This window comes from Aedes albopictus, chromosome 2 (genome assembly GCF_035046485.1).
Source record: "Aedes albopictus strain Foshan chromosome 2, AalbF5, whole genome shotgun sequence".
NCBI classification, from domain to species: Eukaryota; Metazoa; Arthropoda; class Insecta; order Diptera; family Culicidae; genus Aedes; species Aedes albopictus.
The window spans coordinates 160,634,297-160,656,301 of NC_085137.1; the positions used below are offsets into that span (position 1 = coordinate 160,634,297).

The window sequence follows — 22,005 nt, forward strand, 5'->3', positions numbered from 1 at the left end:
CAACGAATTGGCTTAGCCATAAATATTTCTCCCACTTTACCAACCCACACCCAGAGACACTCACATACACCCCAAGCGAATCTGCCGTCGAGTTGTATCCGTTCCGTACCGTAAAAGGATACGTCGTTACCCGCGTTCGGTAAACAGAACAAGCCCTACAGCTCAGCAGCCAGCGCATCCACAGCGCAGCGGTGTGGTGGGTGTATCCCGGCGGACCACGCGAAAGTGGGTGAAATGTCACACGCCTACCACCACCCGCAGAACCCTTTCTGCCTAAAGGGTGGCAGGAGCGCGCGCGTATCGCGTGGTGAAGTGCGGGCTGGTTGGGTTAAATGAAATAAAATTAAAATTTATTTAATAATTTATATCAACCGAAGCCGTATATTGCAACCTGTTGATGCGCCCTGTGAAAATCTGATTTAAATGAAGTACATGTTGGTTGGTAGGTAGGTAGGTATAATGATTTATTTGCACTGCTAGTGATGTATTGCGAGGGCTGTATTTGTTTTAACGTAGTCGGCGTCGTCGTCGTCGTCGATGGCTGCTGGAAGCGGGTATTATGATTTATTGCCGTTGCTGCTCCATTTGGGTGGAAAGAAAATAAGCCTAAGTGATGACACTTGGGTGATAATTGATAGGATGGATAAAAATGAGATGTTGATTTGAGGGATTGTGGTGGGGATTTTTTGTTGTAATTTGCAACCTTATTTGAAGTAAGGTAAATGTGTCACATAGAATTCTGAATGGATATTTCTTCAGAAATCACGAAGGGAAACTTTTTATTCTAGCTTTGGGCATAGGCTATTCACTATGGATGGAAAACGTTGTTACTACTATTTGTTTTACATTATCAGAAAAATTCCCTTCACCTGAAAAAATCCTAGAATTTTCAGGGAATTTTTATGGGTACATAGGAATATCTATAAACGTGCCTTTATTAAGGCAGCTTTACCTAAATGGTATTTAATTACATTCAGAACAATTGGGAACTAGTGAAGTTTCACGAGGGCTTACGGGAGTTGGAAGGGTGTTCAAGATGAGTTTATGCTGAGGGAGGAGGCAGACATGTGGACCTTATTGAACTGTCTAAGGGCGTCCGAAACCTCCCTTAAGTATAGGGCATTGGAATTACAAACACGGCTGGTTATCATTAAGTAGTGAGTTCAATGAAGGTTTAAGGTCTCTAAAACTCAATAGAGTATGGGTCACGGAATCTACAAGCGTTACTAGGGATTACTCGCTATATTACAAATAAAGTTTATGCTCACATTTATCAATTTTAACCGGAAACCCTTAGAAGCTTCACTAAAAATCCCTGAAACCCCTTTAAACGACTTGAAACCTTTCTAAAGATCCTAGGAAATTTTCCTTAAATTTGTTTTACAGGTTGCAATCACAGTCGAAAGTATTCGCTAAATTCCTTCAAACTTCCCTGTGGCTATCCCTCTAATATCCCCCTGAAACCCTTCAAAACCCCATGAATTACCTTAACCCTTATGTGTCCGACAGGGTACCCAGCGCCCATTTAAAAAGCACGGTGTAGAAAAAAGCAAAAAAAATGTCGGACACATAACGGTTAAAACCTGTCTGAAACCCTTTTTAAGACCATCATCGTCTCAAGCTATTCATAAGCTCACTGAAATTCCCTGGAAATAAAATCCGCTGAAATGTCTTGAATGCAAGACCTGCGAAACTCACCAGGACCCCCTGAAACCAACTGGAATCCCTCTGCAACCATGCTACCCCTGTTAACTTTTTTTGGAACTCTTCTGAAGTCCTTAAGCCTCCTAGAGCCTTGGAGCCCTTACCTTTGGAAACTTAACTATAACCCCCAGGAACTCCCCTTAAGGCCCCTGAAATCTCCAGAAACGCACTTAAAGGCATTGAAACTTCTCTGAAGTTGCTCCGAAACTCTTTCAAGACTTCTGTAACTTCTTCTAATCTCTCCTGAAGCTCCATAAGTTTTCTTGAAACGCCTTTGAGCTCCTCTAAAACTCCCCACTGCCTTACACAGAAACGGCTTTGAAACCCCCGGGACTCCCATGAAACGCCTCTTGAAATCCCCTAGAGACACTCAGAACTTCTCCCAATCCTCCGGGAACCCTCTAATTTATTTATTCTTCTATTTAAATTCAGGGTGTCCATCCATCCGGGAAATACGGGAAAACCGGGAAAAACCCGGGAATTCGAAACCACCGGGAAAAATAATGGGAAAAACACGGGAAATTGTAAAAGGCACCGGGAAAAATCTTTATGGTGTCTATCTGTACTTCATAAGTGTCAAGCAAGTCTTGAATAGAATGCTAGCAACATTAACAGAGTTGCCGGTTGAATATGTTTTTAGAAAGGCAGCCTCTGAGGAATTTTAGTAGTTTCTGTTGGATCTTGATAAATTCATGTAAAAGAAATTAGAATATACTTCTTAGGCGAAATTTCTGCAAGATTTCACGATGGACTTTTTGAGTCTTGTTAGGAAAATCGGAATTCCTGGCGAACTCAGTAAACCTGCAGAAGTTACTTACGGCGAAGAGATTTTCACGTTTGAAAAAAAAAATGTGTCAGTTTCTGGAGGGATTCGGTGATATTCTTAGTGGAACTCTTCATATATTTCTGCCAGATCCCTTAAGTTTGATCCCATTGGCAGAAGTCAAGGAGAAAATTATTGAAAAACAGTGATATTGTGCCTATCCGCTTCTGTACAGAATTTTGGAGGAGCTTTAGGTAAAATTCAAATAAAATTCTGAAGAGTAAGTACAACACTGTAAATTACAGCGAATTTTCAAAAAAAAAACTGCTCATGAAAGACTCTCTCATGGGATCCCATAAGAAATTTCCTACAGATTTCCTTTGTATAGTAGTAGAATCCACAGAAGAATCTTCTATGGAATCTGTGAAGAAATGTTTCAAAATGTTACTTCCTAGAAGCATCACTCGGATCCCCGGAAGAGTATACAATAGAATCCCTGATATGTTTACGGCAATATTAGCCAAACGAAGCATTTGAAAAGAAGTTGTAGGTACAACTTTCATGATTTTTTTTTTGGCAGATCCCGTGGAGTACTTCCTAAAGGAAGAAATGTTGAATGTCCTCAAGATATTTTTTCATATTGGAGAAGAACTTAAACGTTTTACTTCAAAATTCGGAGAAAATCGGTGCCAAGAGATTTTGGATTCAGCAAGTAAATTGTTTAAAATGACGATGGAAGCAGAACAAAAAGTTAGATGGAGATTTTCACAAAATGTAGCAAATAATTAATACATTAGTTTCTAAAGACCAGGTTTACCAAAATTGTTTCGTTATTTTTCTACCGATTTTTTTTATGATATTCAATAAAAATTTCGTGAAAAAATCATACACAGTGACATCAGTTTCAATAATATTTTCATATAGATTCCATCTCCTTGTTATAGAAAGGACCTTTTCAACTAACTTTAATCCTAAATTTCGTGTAAGAAGGGGAAATTAACACCAGTGATTGTAGAGTTAGTAAGTTTTTTTAAATCATAATTAACGAAATCAGGAAGTCTATAAGATTCGTATCAAGTTATAGACCAAATTAAAACTGTATATAAAAAATGTAAAAAATACACCGAGGAGCATCCTACTACAACAATAATTTGCGTTCGTACATACTCGGGAAGTTAGTCCATACCCGGGAAAAATCCGGGAATCGGGAAACTGAATTTGAATGGACACCCTGTAAATTCATCTTCGACAGAAATGATTTTTTTTAATTTCTTTGTACTTGTATTGTACTTTGTATTTGTGAATTTTAACTTAATGCTAATTCTTCACATGAAAATGATCACACACATTATTGTATAGCCACCAGAAACGTCTTGAAACCACTAGAATGTTCTGAAACCTTTTCAAGACATCCCTGCTCTCATGAAACCCTCTGCAGCTTATCAAACTCTTTGAAACGCCTTGAAACACCTCTTAGAACCTTCTGAAACTCCCTGAAAATTTTCATAATCTCCCAGTATCCCCATGAAGTCTATTGATACGCCTTGAAATTCCTGTGTGAAAATCCCGTGAAGTTCTCCTGAAGACCTCTGATACCTTCAGAAACCCTCAGAAGCCCCATGAAACCCCCTGAAACTCTGTTAAACGCATTAGAGAGCCTTTGGACCTATACAAAACGTTCTTGAGATTCCCACATACTTCTCGTCAACCCCCTGGAAATACCCTTGAAAGCCGCTGTAGCCCCCCTCCCATTAAAGTCCATGAATCAAGTACAACCTCCTAAATTTTACTTAAACGCCTTGAAACCCCCCTGAAGCACTGAATTATCATGAAAATCATACTAAAGCCACCTCAAACGCCTATGAAATCTTCCTTAAATTTATTTCAGGGCGCCTGAAACCCAGTTGGCACCTTGTAAAAAACCTCCTTAAACGCCACTACGATCTGGAAATCCATTTAGTTAATGACCTGGTTCCAATAAAGTGGAAATTCCATTCAAGTACCCCGACTTATTACCTAAAAAGAGATTTTAACTAATGGAGTTTTGTGTTTCATATCCTTTTTTTTTTAATTCACGAGTTTTAGTATGTTTGTACCTGAATTCTAAATCTACGACTAGAAAATACATTGAACCTTCTATAACTCCCGCAAAACTCACCGGGACCCTCAATTAAACCCTTTGAGAGCCCCTGAAACCCACTGAGATGCTTCTGAAACCGTTTTCGTATTCCCGTTAACTCTTATCAAACTTTATTGAAGCCCCAACAATCCCTTCATCCCCGTGAGGCCTTGGAGCCTTCAGAAACCTTTGGAACAAGGAAATTCCCTAAGGGGTCCTTGTATTTCCAGAATTGTACTGAAAGGCATGTAATCTCCTTTGAAACCCTTTCAATACTTCCGTAAGCTTCCTCTAACCTCTCCTGTAGTCATTCGAAATATCCTGAAACTCCTTGAAGCTCCGCTAATCTACGCCCACCCTCCGCCCCCTTAATAACTCATGAACTGATCTGACCAACTTTGAAACACCTCTAAAACCTCCCTGGGACACCCAGAATTTCTCTCATTCCTCTGGGAACCCTCCTATTGCCACCAGGAATGTACTGAGAGCCACTGAAAATTCGTGAAACCTCTCCAAAAGTTTCCTGAATTTTGTACAGCTTCTCAAAGGCTTTGATACGCCTTCAACCACCATTAAACCTTCAGGACGCGCGCTGTTGTAAAAAGTACAAAACTACCAAAAAACCTCGCTCGTCGTATACAGCGCGAGCGTGGTGCCTTTTCGGTTGCTTGATGGCGCGCGTCCTGAAAGGTTAAAAAACACGTGAAACTCTCAGGAACCTCTCGTAACTTACCTACCAGTGTACCTGTAAAGCCTATTGGATCCCTTTGAAACCCCCCTGAAATTCCATCAATTTCCTTTGAAGAACACGTGAAGCTCTCATGAAGACCTTAATTATCCTCTGAAGCACCATGCAACCCCGAGAAGCCCTCCGAAACGCATTGTAACGCCTTTAAACCCATATAAAACGTCCTTGAGACTCCCATTAACGTCTCGTCATCCCCCGGGAACCACCTTGAAAGCCACGGTAGCCCCCTTGAAGCCCCCTGAACCAACTACAATTTCCTAAGACCCACTTAAACGCCTTGAAATTCCCCTGAAGCTTTCTTGAAAGTCGCCGAACGCCTTTGAAATAAGCTATCGGTCAATCGATCACGAAGAGATACATTTGCTGAAAATAACACAATGCATTGTTTGTTATAAAGCCACTTCAATAGGAAGAGTATTTTGTTGAAATTTGTGGACATTTTTAAGACTTTTTGATCGCATTTGTTTTTCAAAATAGTCAAGCTCAAGAGGAAGATGTTTTTTTGTGATTTTTGGGTGGATCTCGAGAAATGATTGAAAGGAATTTCTGAATGATATTTGTTGGAAATTCCAATATCTTCGGTGATTTCCCAAAGGACTTCCTGGAGAAATTGTTATGCAACTATTTTTAATAAATTTCTAACTGCCTTTCATGCAAAATACTCGAAGAAGTCCATGAAGACGTTTCTTGGAATCTGCAGATGGTTTATTTTTTTTTGTGAAAATTTGTAACGGAATTTAGATATGACTTTTTTTAAGATTGCGAACGATTTTTAAAAGATTAATAGCAGCTCTCAGAGAGAAATACTGCGATTTACAGTAAAAAAAATTATGTCTGTTTTGATTTTTCGTAGAGATATCTTGGACAGAAATTCTAATGTGATTATATAAAATATATGCTACAGAATGGTTATCAGGATGTACTTTTAGCGATTGGTATTTCAGTAAAAATAATCAAGATAGAATTACAGGTAGCATTTCAAACTTTAACAATTTTAACGAATATTTTCTGACAAAATACATAGAAGAATCCTCAGTAACTTTTTCTTGGAAGATTTTTATAGAGCGTTCTTTAAATATCTCTGGAAAAAATCCTAGAAAAGAATCTTGTCGAGTATCTGACTTTTTTGGCGGAGTTCTGGAGAAAACCTTTGGCAAAGTATGTTTTAGGAATTGTAGGTAAAACTTTTTGAGAATTTCTGTCAGAGCTCACGGTGAGTTTTATGAAGGAAAACATTTAGTGGTATTTCTGATGAATTATTAGTGAAATTTATTATCAGTTTCCGAATGAATATTAGAAGACAAAATTTAGATAATTTTGGTAGCCCAGGTCGTTCCTGATGGAATGGCAGAAAAAAATCTGAATATATTTTAAAAAGAACTTCAATATTATTGAAATTGGAATCAAAAATGGATTAGATTCACCTAGGATTTCCATCGACAGAAACGAAACGAAAATTCTCATAAAAGTTTTTCGTGAAATAAAACATTTCTAAAGTTTTTCGGTCTCTACTACCATAAATTTATTTAGGATTTTTGCAAATTTCGCAAAGAATTTCTTTTAAGTCCCAAAAATATTTCTTCACAAAATCAGCCAAAAGTTCCTTCATAAAAAACAGGCAATTCTAAAAGTTTTCCGTTATAAATTTTGTTAGATGCTGCATCATACTTCAAAAGGCATTACCCCAGGAGCTGATCTGTTTCTTCCAAACAATGTTTAGCACTGATGTCGTTAGATATTTTTCTTGCTGTTTCTCAAAACAAAATTAATCAAACTCTACTTTACCTTGCATGTGCAAACTGGAATGTATTTTTTTTTTGTTCTATCATTTGTGTTTGTGGTAATTTGCAAAAAAATTGTCAAAAATCCTGGAAAATCAGGAATTTTGTTTCGATAAATGAGTAGACCCCCTATTATTGTTTCTTATCACACTTTCCGCTCTTCTCTTCATCGTGTCGTTGTTTTAGTTCATGCCGAAGAATGCCCTGTTATGCAATATAACAAAAATAGATGGTCTTCCAAAACTGATCCTAATTCAGTTATTCTGAAAAAAAAGTCCCACAAAACTGGTCAATGCACAAAACTCTTTCAAATGTCAATTTGTAATGCAAGGTTCAATCCATGGATACATTAGACAAGAAGATAAATTCCGACTGCATTCTTGATGAAACTTATAATTGATCTCATACAAAACTTACAAAAACCCATTGGCCATCAACAATTAGTCTTGTAGATGTTTCCAGAAGCGTCATAAAACTTAGTACCATTTATGTTTGTTTATTATGGTTCTAAGAACCTTTTCTAGTTTATTTGTTTAGGCCCATCTCTTCCGAAGATATAGTCCATTGTCAGAAGATAGCCTGACCAATTTATTGAGTACAGTTTTTACAAAATTCAAGGCATAATTTTAGCGTATTCTGTGAAATACTTTTTGAGGGTTCATGTCGGTGAATTTACCTAACACTTCATAAAAATATTTCTGGAGAAATTCTTGGAAAAATAAATGAGAGAGTCCCGGATATTGGACAACAACAGTACCCAAGCAACATTTTGATGGCCAATTAGTCTTGTAGAGGTTTTGAGAACCGTTATAAAACCAAATGCCTTATATTTTGGTTTTATTGGGACTTCAAGAACCTCTTCTAGTCTATTTGACTAAAAAGTGTTACTTGGGTTAGGCCGAATAATTTCTGGTGAGCTTCAGAGTGTCTGATATAGCCTGTAGATGGCTTTCTGGACGAATTCCTAAAGCAATTTATTGAAATATTTTGAATGGCTCCGAATATTTGTCAGTTTGAAAAAAAAAATAAATAAAGAAAGAAACATAAAGAATGTTCAACTTAATTCCTAATGTAATATAATATATTCTTGGTGGACGTAAAAGTGAAGTATTTGAAGGCAAAGTACGTTTAATTGACAAATTGAGAGATAAATTGGTAAAAAAAATACCACTTGTTTTGGTGGGATTGGAACCCACGACTCCGTATCTCTAGTCCGGCGCTTTAACCAACTAAGCCACAGAACAGGCAGAAAAGGGCAATACATTCATTGGACTAGTGGACTTTCTGAATGAATCTCAGACGACATATAGAAAATACTCTTGTAAAATTCTAACTGACTCTATTCATTTGTATTTCTACATCTAAAGTATCCCCTCCGTTGGTATGAAGGTTTAGATAGAGTTAAATTCCATCAGGTTTACCTACAACTCACAATTCACTACACGAAACCGCCCTCCTTTGTGTGGAGCATAAACTAATTCAATGCTAATTCCGTTACAGTCCTTTCCGTCCCACATGACTAGTCACCAAATAAGGGAAGCTTTTCCAGGTCAGGTCCTTTCATCGTACGCCGGCCGCACACGGTTGCATACGTTGGTACACCAGCCCTGAGTTATTCTCAATTTTACCACGACGACAATAGCCGCTTTACTTGCTAGCAGCACCAGTCTTGGGACCAGCCAGCAAGTACCTAGTTTAGTAGTAAGAAGGACCTGATGAACCGAGTCGGAGTCCGAAAGTGAGTGGAACTTACTTTCCGAAGACGTTTGCCATTGAAGGAAGGTGCTTTCTAGTCTCCACCCGCACTTATTCCAATGAACTATTTGCCCCGGCCCATTGAATAAAAGCCGTCCTACGTTGTCGTCGGTTACGGCACGTGAACGAATAGGTACGCGCTGAGAATGCACACTAGCTCATGGATTGTTGAACGTCCTAGCGCTGGTAAGGCCATGTTGGTTGGCTGGTTCGTTGGTAGTTTCGAAGAAATGGCCGAGGGCACAAAAGGATCAACAATGCGGACCCGGATGAATTTACGTGCTAAATGGACGACGTGTTGGAATAGGAAAATTTACTGCCATTCGTCGTCGTGTTCGGGTTCCTAGCGCTTGCCGCTGGCTTGCGGTCTATTGTTACGATGTGAATTCTCTATATTGGAATACAGTGATTGTTCGAATTGTGCGTTTTTTTTTATTTAAAAAAAATCTCAAAAAATAGATGACAAAATCACTAAAATAATATAAAACGAGCTCACCCATTTGTTTTAAAACGGTAAATTGATGAGTTTGTTTCATGCTACTGGTCTAGTTTTTGGCATCGTGTTGTGCTGTGGATTGGCATCTAAGCCGAAAGAGAGATGTGTTTGTGGAAAAGGAGTGTTCACGGTGTGGCTTAGGAGTCAGTTTGGCTTTCTATTCCGCAGAATCATTACCTGTTCTGTGGCTCAGTTGGTTAAAGCGCCGGTCTTGCGAATATGGAGTCGTGGGTTCGAATACCACTAGAACGCGATTTTTTTCACAAATTTCCTCTCTCAATTTGTCCATTAGCAACATTTCGTGCCTTCTAATTACAAGTTTTTCCAGTAGGAAGCACTGTTTGCTTTTTTTTTAGAAGTGAGCTAGCATGAAACACAAAAATTGTATCAATGAATTTAGTAGCTTAGGATCACTAAATTGTACTATGATTATACCTCAATATAGAAATGTAGTTTGAGGAGGAAAACACTGAAGCTCATAAATTTTACAAACAAATCGTATTTTTGTTCAAATTTTCAGAAATAAAAAATAATATGGATCGAGCTCACCAATTTGTTATACTATAACAAAGTGGGGAGCCAATTCCATTCTATTTTACTTTTTTTTTTAATTTTCGTATTTCGCCTTTAGGCTAAAGTCTTTCGAATTATTAAAAGCGTATATAAATATTGACTTTAAGATTCTTCACACGAGCAAGTGTAAACTTGTTGTTGGATTTTGTTTTGAATATGCTCACTTCTCTACACCTAGATGTATTATTTAAATGCTTACTGTCAATTCCCTTTTTTTTCCACTGATTGTAATCGCTTGTTGTGCGAAAAGAACACGATTCCTCAGTAACTGCCACCTTCGTTTTCAATCCCAGTTAGATGGTGATGGATCCCAGAAAACTCGCCGAACTGAAAGAAGAACCCCTCTGAACCCTCACTTTCCAACAAGAGGTAAATTACAATCACAGTACACACGACCGTTCTTGTGTTGTGTGATTTTGAATGGAAAATCACGAAAGGACACTGACCGTCGTCGTAGTCGTCGTCGTCCGGTCCGTGTTGTTGTTGTCAATCCGTCGTGGGACACCCACCAGGAAATTTCCTGGGGGCAGTGCACAGTCCAGTGTGTGTCCGGTTGTTCGGAGAAGGGGAGGTCAGCTCTTCAAACAAGAGTATATATTGCACGGTCAGTTCACAAATTGCTGACGTATTGAATACGACGATAATGGGAAAGGACAGAATCAGTGCAGAAAAGGATGCTACTGTTTGGCCCTCGTTTATCTGTATGGGACTGTGTGTGTATGAACGAATGTGTGCATGTTTGGCAAGCGTAGCAGATTGAGCTGTCATTTGCTGTGAAGACGTACAGAGATGATGATGATGATGACAATGGCCACCAATACGGCGATGATGATGGTCTTTTGTATGAAATAATAAGAACTGCAAGTGGATGGTTATGAATAGCATGTGGGAAATGACTTTATTTGTGCTAAAAATGGGAATCGATAGCAATTACTGGGAAATGAAACTTTTATAACCATGTTGATACCAGGAAGAATCTTTTTTGTAGAGCTTTGTAGTATATGACTGTTGAGTAGTAGATTATCTCATATTGAGAATAGATTTATTCTTTTTCACAGAATTACCTCATTTTTAGATGAACGTTTACTTTCCAACCAATATATTTTTTGTTACATATTGCCCTATACTGGAATTTTACCAGATTTGCTGGTATGTCAGAAACATGCAGGAAAACCTAGTAATTAGAAGACACGAAAAGTTGTTAATTGACAAATTGGGAGATGAAATTTGTGAAAAAAAATCGCGTTTTGGTGGGATTCGAACCTACGACTCCGTATTCGCTTGCCGGCGCTTTAACCAACTAAGCCACAGAATAGGTAATGCGGAATAGAAAGCCAAACTGACTCCGAAGCCACACCGTGAACACCCCTTTTTCACAAACACATCACTCTTTCGGCTTAGAATCATTACCTGTTCTGTGGCTTAGTTGGTTAAAGCGCCGGTCTAGCGAATACGGAGTCGCGGGTACAAATCCCACCAGAACGCGATTTTTTTTTCACAAATTTCGTTTCTCAATTTTTCAATTAGCAACATTTCGTGCCTTCTAATTACAAGTTTTTCCAATATATATTTGTAGAGCAAATATATGAAGATCCGTCAAACACATCCATCCGAAAATGTTGCTCAGTTTCGTGTCGAGTGGCTTCGAGTAGTATTTTCAAATCAATTGTTTTGATAAAAACAAAAACAAGCTCACTATATTATCATAGTATGATAAAACAGTGAGCTCGTTCCAAGGTACTTTTTTTGTGAAATATCTGCAGATTGCTTTTACGGTAAAATCTCTCGAAAATACAAGTGGAATGAAAAACATAGCGTAGACTCTAGCAACTTGAAATTTTCAGGCGAACATTTCTGCACATGATGTTAGAAAACTTTTCTTTGGAGCGGACCTGGTGTGATGGTTAGAATACTTGACTATCACGCCGAGGACTTGGGATCGAATCCCACTCCCGACATACTCACAAAAAATGTGAGTTCTTCCTTCGGAAAGGAAGTAAAGCGTGGGTCCCGAGATGAACTAGCCTAGGGCTAAAAATCTCGTTAATATAGATAAAAAAAACTTTTCTTTGCTGATTTTCTACACAATACTACCTTCTCGGTTGGAACTGATCATTCTGAATGAATACCTAATCCTAATTATCGTAGCCCGTGCCAATAAACTTCGCTGTAGATTTTTTTCATTCTTTTCGGCAAGAGCACCTATATTCTGCTTCAAGTTCAGAACTGTTCCAACACAGTTCAATAATCTTCTCACAACTTCCTAGAAATATCATCCCCAATCAATTTGTCTATCCGTTCCATTGTCCAAACAGAGTTCTCTCGACTGCCACCTCTAACAACTAGCAATTCTGTTAGTGCCTATGATGAGATATAATATGATGGTACCTCCAGCTATTATGTTCTCCAATACTAGGAACCGATGCGACTGACAACTTTATTAGATCAATATAAACGAAAAAACAGCCACAAACACCTACACTCCGTGCGCCATCTCCACCACCTACCCATACTACACATTTGGTTTTATGAAGCGATTCACCAGATGCCGGCTGCTATTTTTCTCTTTAGTTTCTTTTCCCGAGCTTCATGTTCCAGTGGCTGTTTGGGTGAAAAACTAGCAATATTGCTGCAACCACTGTGAAAGAGTCGAATTGATCCGAAGAAGACTAAACAATTTGTGGCAATTAATTTGATTTACTTTTTTTGTATTTCAAACATTCACTCCACTTAGGAAAGTAGACATGGTTAGGAAGTCGAACTACGATATCAGTTTTGACTAATCAACGTTCTGATGTTTTATTGGCTAGTTTAAGTTTTGATATCCGTCTTCTCCACTGAAAAGTTAAGATCATGTAGAAGCTAGTGCAAACCTGTTGCTTCATCAACAGAGTTGCCTCGCAACGCCATAGTGTGCCATCCGTAACTTGTATGCGAAAAGTATGCTATTCATTTGCCATAATATCTTCATTGTGCATTGACCATCTTGCATGCGGTGAATCGATCGGATTATTCTTGAGAAGAGGGGTCCAACGATGTTTATGTGTGCTCCTTGGCGCTGCGAATGTACAATTCAAACGTTATTAACATCTTTTTCACTGCTTCATAAAGTAATGAAGACAGAATTATTGAATGATTTCTGGTTCAACAATTTTTTACAATAAAGCGATGGACGAGTGCAAAAGATTTTGTGAGCTCGTTCCATACTATTTTTATTGTTCCAACAGAGATATTAATCCAGAGATTAAAACAGAGATCCCAATTATAAATTTATAATTCTGAAATTTTAGCTCACCCCGATCTGTAAGAGGGGAAGGCCATTCACAGGGATGTTACAGCTGTCGCGGTTTTCATGCAATCCACGAAATGTATGGAGTCCATTCGAGGAAGTTTTTCCCTACGATAACACGGTTCTATGAACTATTGGGAAAGATCAATCCTCCTAACAGTGAGGTTGAAAATTATTTTTTTTTATTTTACAAGACAGGTTTAGTGGACATTTAAATTATCGAAATGTCTATAAAACGAACTTTATATAAAATCGAAGCATTTTTTAAATTTTTATTTAAATTATATAACAAAATGTACCAAAATGTGTAAAAACTGCAAAAAAACTGCTTTTTCGATAAAAAAAAACTAAATAACGAATTAACACCACTCTCTCACTAGCTTGATACGATCAAAATCTTTTGTCTCCAAAAATATGTATAGGTAATTCAAAAGCCAATATTTTGAGCAATGGACATACACAATAACGTTATTTGCATAAATTTCCCAAAAAAATCAGAAATTAATTCAGGGATCGCTTTGAAAATGTTTCCGAGGATTTATTTACCCTGGAATTCCTTTACGAATTGCTTCAAAAATTTTTCTTCACAACATGCTTTAAAAATTCCTCGAGGAATTTCTTCTGAAATTCCTCAAGGGTTGTCTTTTTAATTAAGATATTCGTAACAAGCACTTGATAGAGCGTGGTTTGATTACTAGTTGAGATGTATTTGCCGAACGATATTTCTGTACGAGTAGTGTAGGTTTGTCCCGCTATCTGTTCGGTCGCCTTTTGGTGCAATTCTGCGGTGTTGAAAAAAAAAATCAACCCAACATTTTCAACTGTATTACGGCGGTCTCCGAAGAAAACTTCCCAAATCAAAGTGCCACAAAGAATTTTTTTACAAAATCTGGCATGAATTACTTCACTAAATCCTCCATGATTTATTACATATCATTTCAGAGACTGTTTGTGAAATGCCTTTCATTTGGAGAATCTATTGGAAATTCCATTAGAAAATCTACCAAAAATTTCTTCGCAAATTCTTCAAAAAAATCTTTGGGAAGTTTGTCCGAGTATTCGGCCAACAATTTCCTCACGGATTCTTTCAAAAAGTCTTCCATGGATTCATTCGGAAACTGACTTCCAGGAATAGTATACAAATTCCTTCTATTATACAAACTCCACAATGAACTCTTTCAAAGCATCTTGCATGATTTACTCCTAAAATTTCTCCATTTTTTTCATTCAATTATCCATGAATTTGAGAAGAAATTCCTCCAGCTATTCGTTCAAAGATTCCTCCAAAAATTTCTTTAGACATTTATTAAGAAATTTCTCCAGAGATTCAATTATTTATTAAACTTTCACCGATGCCTTCGGAAACTATTCCAAAGTTTTTCAAAAAATGTTTCAACAGTACCTTCAAAAAACCGGGATTACTTTGGCAATTCTTCCAAGGGTTTCATCAGAAATTTCCACATCTACTTCCAATTCAGAAATTCCACTAAGGGTTGTGTAAGAAAGTTGTGTATGAGTTTCTGCAGACATTCCTCCAGTGATTTCTTTAGAAAATCTTGTTGAGATTTGCCCTATTTTTTCGGGAATTTTCTATATTTTTTTCAGAAAAATCCTTCTCAAATTCCTTTAGCCCGGGAGCAGTCGCGTTGCTTTCTTTAGAAATTCCTCCAGAACTGTTTTTTTTAAATTGTGAAATCCATTTGCGAATTTTCTTTAAGGATTCCTATAGAAACTGCCGTAGGGTTACTTCACACATTTTTCGAGGGGTTCTTCCAGAAAATCTCCCATGGCTTTGATTATAAATTTGATTAATAATTTCTTCAGAAATATCTCCAGATTTTCCTCCAGAGATTTCTTTACAAGTTTCTCCAAGGATTTCTTTGAAAAAACTGTCACAGATTTTTCGATAATTCTTTCATGAACCTTTGAAATCCATCCTATGATACATTTAAAGAATCTTTCACGAGTTCTTGAAAAGATATCCCAGGGATTCTTTAAAAATCTTCCAGAGGCTCCTTTGGAAACTCTCTTAGATTTCATCCAGGAAATCCTAAAGAAATCCAGTCAGAAATTCTTTCACAAAATCTTCTAGGGATACCTTTGAAGTTTAGAATGTATTTAGAAATTTCTCCAAGGACTCCTTAAGAAAGTCTTGCATGAATAGTTTCCAAAAATGTTGCATGAATTCCTTTACAAAATACCAGAAATTCATTTACGAATTTCTTCAGATTTTTTTTAAGAGATTCCTTTAGAAATTATTCAAAGCATTCATCTAACCTTTAATGAACTTTCTCAAAAATACTCCTTGATTTTTTTTAGAAAATGATTCACGGATACATTACGAATCAGAATAGCTTCAAAATTTTCTCAGAAGCTTTCTAAAGAATTTTCTCCAAAGATTGCTTTGGAAATTCTACAAAAGATTATAAAGAAAATTCCCAAGATGTCTTCACATTTCTTTAGATATTCCTTCAAGACTTTTCCAGAAATTGCTCCAAGTTTTTTTTTAAGAAAATTTTAGAAGACTTTCCAAGGATTCCTTCAGAAACTTTTCTACAGATTCTTTTAGATATTGTTATAAGGATTCTTATGGAAGGGCAGGAAAGCATTCTTGCTGAGATTCATGCAGAAATTTACACAGGGATCGCATCAGCAATTCCGCCGGGTGTTCCTCTATGTATTTTCTCAGCAATTCCTCCAGAATTTCCTCCAAGCGTAGCTCTAGAAATTTGGATTCCTTCAGGAATTCATTAAAACAATGTTCAGAATTTTTATTTGAGGATTTCTCCGGGATTTTTTTTCCAAAAATATCTCCCTTAGGTATTTCTTCAGGCTTTCCTTCTGAAATTTCTTCAGAAAATTCATCTATGGATTTTTAAAATATTTCTGTTTTTTAGATATTCTCTCAGGAATTCATTTAGAATTTTCTTCAGATATGTTTTAAAATTCCTTCTAAAATTTCTTCAGCGATACTTTCGGAAATATCTTTAGAGACTTCTTCAATATTCCTAGAATTAATCCAGAAATTTCAGCAGCGATTTCTTCAAAAGTTGTTCCTTGAGTTCCTTCAGAAACTGCTCGAGCGGTTCCTTCAGAGATTCCTCCATTGGAATGTACTTACCAGTAAAGGGGCGCTGAAATCGGGAAACCTTGAATAACTAGCTCTGATTTTACCATGACAGCACTAGAAATAATTTATCGAACATCTTGTCAGTTATTTGTCGAAGCATTACAATAAACTTTTTATGGAATTTGCTACTAATTTAAGAATTTAATCAGCTGAGTACACGCCAAGATAGTATAAGGCCTCTACCAAATATAGTATAAGGCATCAGGAATATATTACAATTCTCGGTGAGGAAGTCATAAGAAATGTTGAAAGAAGTTTGTTAGAAAGCTCTAAGGAAAAGTTTGACGAATGGGCAGATTGCATGCATCCACCGAAAATGTTGTCATTGCTAAGGGGTCTTTGCCCGTGTAGTTGCTGGCTTAGAATAGCACTACGGACCACCTGTTTCGGGGATAAAAGTCTCCCAAACAGCAGGTTATCCCAATCCAAGGTGTTAGGCGACCCTTGCTGAGGGATGAATGGTTGAGGGGGTTTAAAACATGCTCGATCTTTAACGGAGCCCGTAGCATTGGTAGATCACCTTTCTGGGTTGCGTTACGGCGAAAGATGTACCTAACCGAACCCTAGTCCTAACTGATTCCAACTAGTGGAACAGCATATTTTAGTTATCAAAGGAAAACAGTGCCAGTGTCATTTTACAGCTCTCAATGCTTATACTTATGATGTAATTCCTTCTCAGACAACCAGTAATCGTATAAGATGTTGCATAAGATGATAACTTACCTTACCGGTCAGGCTAAGGCCGGGGTGGCCTCTGCTGTACATAGTTGCCGCCTCCATTCCACTCGGTCCATGGCTGTTTGTCTCCAGTTCCGCACTCTGCGTAGGGTCCGCAGATCGTCCTCCACTTGGTCGACCTAGCTCGCTGCGCTCCACGTCTTCTTGTACCGGTCGGATGACTCTCGAGAACCATTTTAGTCGGGTTGCTATTCGACATCCTGATGCGTGAACCGCCCACCGTAGCCTCCCGATTTTCGCGGTATGGACGATGGTTGGTTCTCTCAGCAGCTGATGCAGCTCGTGGTTCATTCGCCTTCTCCAAGTCCCGTCTTCCATCTGAACTCCGACGTAGATGGTACGCAACATCTTCCGTTCGAAAACTCCAAGAGCGCGTTGGTCCTCTGCACGTAGGGTCCATGTTACGTGCCCATAGAGGACGACCGGTCTAATCAGCGTTTTGTAGATGGTTAACTTCGTGTTACGGCGAACTTTATTCGATCGTAGAGTTCTGCGGAGTCCAAAGTAAGAACGATTTCCTGCTACAATGCGCCTTTGAATTTCTCTGCTGGTGTCGTTGTCGGCGGTCACCAGTGAGCCCAAGTACACGAATTCTTCAACCGCCTCGATTTCATCATCGTCGATATGTATTCGGGGTGGCGGGCGCGGTGATTCCTCCCTGGAGCCCTTTGCCATCTTGTACTTTGTCTTCGACACATTGATGACTAATCCGATTCGCCTGGCTTCACTCTTTAGTCGGATGTTCGTTTCCGCCATCGTCTCAAATTTACGAGCAATAGTATCAATATCATCAGCGAAACCAAGCAGCTGAACGGACTTCGTGAAAATCGTCCCACTCGTGTTTATCCCTGCTCTTCTTATTACACCCTCTAAAGCAATGTTGAACAGCAAGCACGAAAGACCATCACCTTGCCGTAACCCTCTGCGAGATTCGAAGGGACTCGAGAGTGTCCCTGATACTCGAACTACTGGATCACTCGATCCATCGTCGCCTGGATCAACCGTATCAGTATATCCGGGAATCCGTATTCGTGCATAATCTGCCATAGCTGTTCTCGATCGATTGTATCATACGCCGATTTGATATCGATGAACAAGTGATGTGTGGGCACGTTGTATTCGCGGCATTTCTGCAACACCTGGCGGATGGCGAACATCTGGTCCGTTGTAGCGCATTCACCCATGAATCCAGCCTGATATTGCCCCACGAACTCCCTTGCAATCGGTGATAGACGGCGGCATAAAATTTGAGAGAGTATCTTGTAGGCAGCGCTCAGTAGTGTGATCGCGCGGTAGTTCCCGCAATCCAACTTGTCGCCCTTTTTGTAGATGGGACACATGATACCTTCCATCCATTCCTCCGGTAATACTTCCTCCTCCTAAATCTTGGTAATGACCCAGTGTAGTGCTCTCACCAGTGCTTCTCCACCGTATTTTAGAAGCTCGCTTGGTAGTTGATCTGCTCCAGCGGCTTTGTTGTTTTTCAACCGGCCAACCTCCTCCTCATTCTCTTGAAGGTCAGGGGCCGGAAGTCTTTCGTCCTGTGCACATACTCCTAGATCTGTTACCACGCCACCTTCGGTACTTGTAACGTCGCCATTGAGAGGCTCATCGTAATGCTGCCGCCACCTCTCGACCACCTCACGCTCGCTCGTGAGAATATTCCCGTGATTATCTCGGCACATGTCGGCTTGTGGCACAAAGCCTCTGCGCGAGCGGTTCAGCTTCTCGTAGAACTTTCGTGTGTCCTTAGCGCGGTACAGCTCTTCCATCGCTTCGCGATCTCGTTCTTCCTGCTGGCGCTTCTTCATCCGGAAGACTAAGTTCTGCCTGTTCCGCGCCTGTTTGTAACGTGCCTCATTCGCTCTCGTACGGTGTTGCAGCATTCTCGCCCATGCTGCATTCTTCTCGTTTTTCAACTGTTCACATTCGCCGTCGTACCAGCCTAGTGCTGTAGCCGAGGTACTACCTATGGCGGATCGGATGTCCCTCCAGCCATCTTCAAGTGTAGCTGCGCCAAGCTGCTCTTCCGTTGGTAGGGCCACTGCTAACTGCTGCGCGTAGTCTTGAGCCACTTCTACGTTGAGTCGCTCGATGTTGAGCCGCGGCGTTCGACTTCGAAGCGTGGTGATAACTGTCGAAAGTTTTGAGCGCATGCATACAGCGACTAAGTAGTGATCCGAATCTATATTCGCACTGCGGTATGTGCGGACGTTGGTTATATCTGAGAAGAATTTACCGTCGATTAGAACGTGGTCGATTTGGTTTTCTGTTTGATGGTCGGGTGATCTCCAGGTGGCTTTGTGGATATCTTTGCGGGGGAAGAAAGTGCTTCGGACTACCATACCACGAGAGGCTGCAAAGTTTACGCATCGCTGGCCGTTATCACTTGATACGGCGTGCAGGCTGTTTCGCCCGATTACCGGTCTGTACATTTCCTCCCTTCCTACCTGCGCGTTCATGTCGCCGACAACGATTTTCACGTCACGCGGCGAGCATAAGATGATAAAGTGGAGGCCATATGCGTGCATGCCTCCATTTAGGCGCATGTAAAATGTACGCATATCGCCTCCACTTTAAGATCTTATGCAACATCTTATACGATCGCTGATTGACTGTTTTTGTATGCGTTCAGTTGGTATCGATGGAGAGTTTCTACAAACATGTTCTATTTTTCTATATGTATATCACTATTAACTATAACAACAACAAATTGCAACGGATAATTTTAGCCGTTTTATCGTACACTTGATGAGTTCTTTCAGAAAACAACTATAAAATCAATATATTTTAAGAATATCTTAGGGAATCGCTAAAAAAATATTGCTATCTACGATTCAACGCTGTTAGGCCTCCTAGTTTTAACGAAGACTAAAGATTGTACTGGAAAGAAACTTATAATTAGAAGGCAAGCAATGTTGCTTATTGACAAATTGAGAGATGAAATTTCTGAAAAAAATCGCGTTCTGGTGGGATTCGAACCCACGACCCCGTATTCGCTAGACCGGCGCTTTAACCAACTTAGCCACAGAACAGGTAATGGTTCTGCGGATTTGAAAGCCAAACTGACTCCAAAGCCACACATCGTGAACACTCCTGTTTCACAAATCCATTTCTCTTTCGGCTTAGATGCCAATTCAAGCAACAGAGATGGATTTGTGAAAAAGGAATATTCACGGTGTGGCTTCGGAGTCTTTCTATTCTGTTGAATCATTACCTGTTCTGTGGCTTAGTTGATTAAAGCGCCGGTCTAGCGAATACGGAGTCGTGTATTCGAATCCCACCAGAACGCGATTTTTTCACAAATTTCATCTCTCAATTTGTCAATTAGCAACATTTCGTGCCTTCTAATTACAAGTTTTTCCAGTATCACTAGTGTGTATTGAGTTGTTTCCGTTGACGTTTAACATACAAACATATAGTTTCCAACTGGCATTTTACTACATCTATAAACCGTCATCAGTGGACCCCTCGGCTCCCATTCCTGCAACAACAACGGTCCGCTGCTCTGCGTGGTGCCGATGGTACCGCTCTCATCCCTATTCAATTTATCACGAGAGTGCACACATGTAGCGATTATAATTGGCCATATAAAAATGATAATGCAATAAAATATGGCAACAGCAATACCGGCAGCAGCAGCAGCAGTGGCGGTATGTAGTGCTGATGATTGAAAATTTAATTGATCTTGAAAACCCAAGTGATTCCAACACACTACACTAATAGATGGGTTGCTGCTGCTTCTGCTAAAGTTGTATTGGCTCTGTCTGCTGCGTACTTGTTTGCCTGTGTATTGACTTTCTGCAAAAAAGCGTTATGTTCACCCAGCTGTGAAACGAGATGACTTACTCAGATTATAAAGCCGATAAACTTGGCATTACTAAAGCACTAAATTTCTTTTTCCTCTTCTCCTTCTCCCCCAAAACAGCTCAGCCCGTCCGACATGGACATCCAGATCCAGTCGAAGCTCGGGAACTTCGAGTATGCCCGGAAGCACATTCTGGACAACGTGGTCGGAATCGCGGCCAGTCCGGCCACCCCGCGGTCCAACGCTCCTCCGATGCAGATGCCAAATAGCCTCACCACCAGTGTGAGCTTTCCGACGCCACCGCCGTCGTCGTCGTCGTCGGTGGTGTCGTCGATGTCCTCGCAACAACAACAACAGTACTATCGAACGCTTCCGCCAAAAACCAATAGCAATAGCAGTAGTAGTAATAGTAGCAACAGTGCCGCAGCCGCCGCCTCCGCACTTGGTGCCAGTGTAAATAGTACCGGGAGTAGTGGTAGCAGCAACAGTAGCAGCAGTAGTAATGCCAACTTTGTGAAACCCACGGACAATCGGCCGATCTACAATGGACGTTCGGCGTCCGGGCGACACTACGGTTCGTCGTCGGCCGTCGGGACCGGTCCGGGAGCCTTCTCCAAGCATGAGGTGAGTGCAGTTTTGCTGGGAATTTGGTAGTTCTTATTTATGCATGTTACGAATTAGGAGCCGTCCGTCAGGGTTCAAAGGGTTCTCAAAAACACAATATCAGTTTTTTTTAGTCCGGGTGCTGGTTTGAGTAAGGGCAAAAATAACATTATCGATTTCTTTTCATCTTATTCAAGATAGAGGCGCTATTTAAGTAATGAGTTTACCAGCTACTGTTTTATTGAAATGCGTGTGTAGATCTTTCAGAAACGTTTTTGTTTACGAAATGTTGATGCGGCCTTTTCAATTGTTGGTCTTGATTTGCTCATCTGAGACGCAACTTTAAGTACTAAGATGTGAATATCTATTCAAGGGTTTAGTTTATTTTCAGACTCATTGAGAACTTATCACAATCCTATTCCAAGCTATAATTCTATTTCCACCTAAGAATATTCCATCCCAACACCGAAATCGAAAGCAAGCAGCTAGGTGCCTAAT

General features: G+C 39.7%; 1 protein-coding gene and 1 non-coding gene across 8 annotated transcripts in view; one reads left to right on the forward strand and one right to left on the reverse strand.

Annotated features, from left to right (window-relative positions):
* LOC109407223 (AF4/FMR2 family member lilli) overlaps positions 1 to 22,005 on the forward strand; it is a 312,632-nt gene that overhangs the window by 252,209 nt on the left and 38,418 nt on the right. For all 7 annotated transcript variants that reach the window (XM_062850646.1, XM_019680218.3, XM_062850649.1 and 4 more), the window contains one exon: positions 21,025 to 21,528. In XM_062850646.1, coding sequence (XP_062706630.1) covers positions 21,025 to 21,528 — 504 coding nt within the window. The remainder of the gene's footprint in view (positions 1 to 21,024; positions 21,529 to 22,005) is intronic.
* On the reverse strand, positions 8,287 to 8,359 carry Trnas-aga (transfer RNA serine (anticodon AGA)). Its single transcript has one exon. It is a non-coding gene; the product is annotated as a tRNA-Ser (tRNA).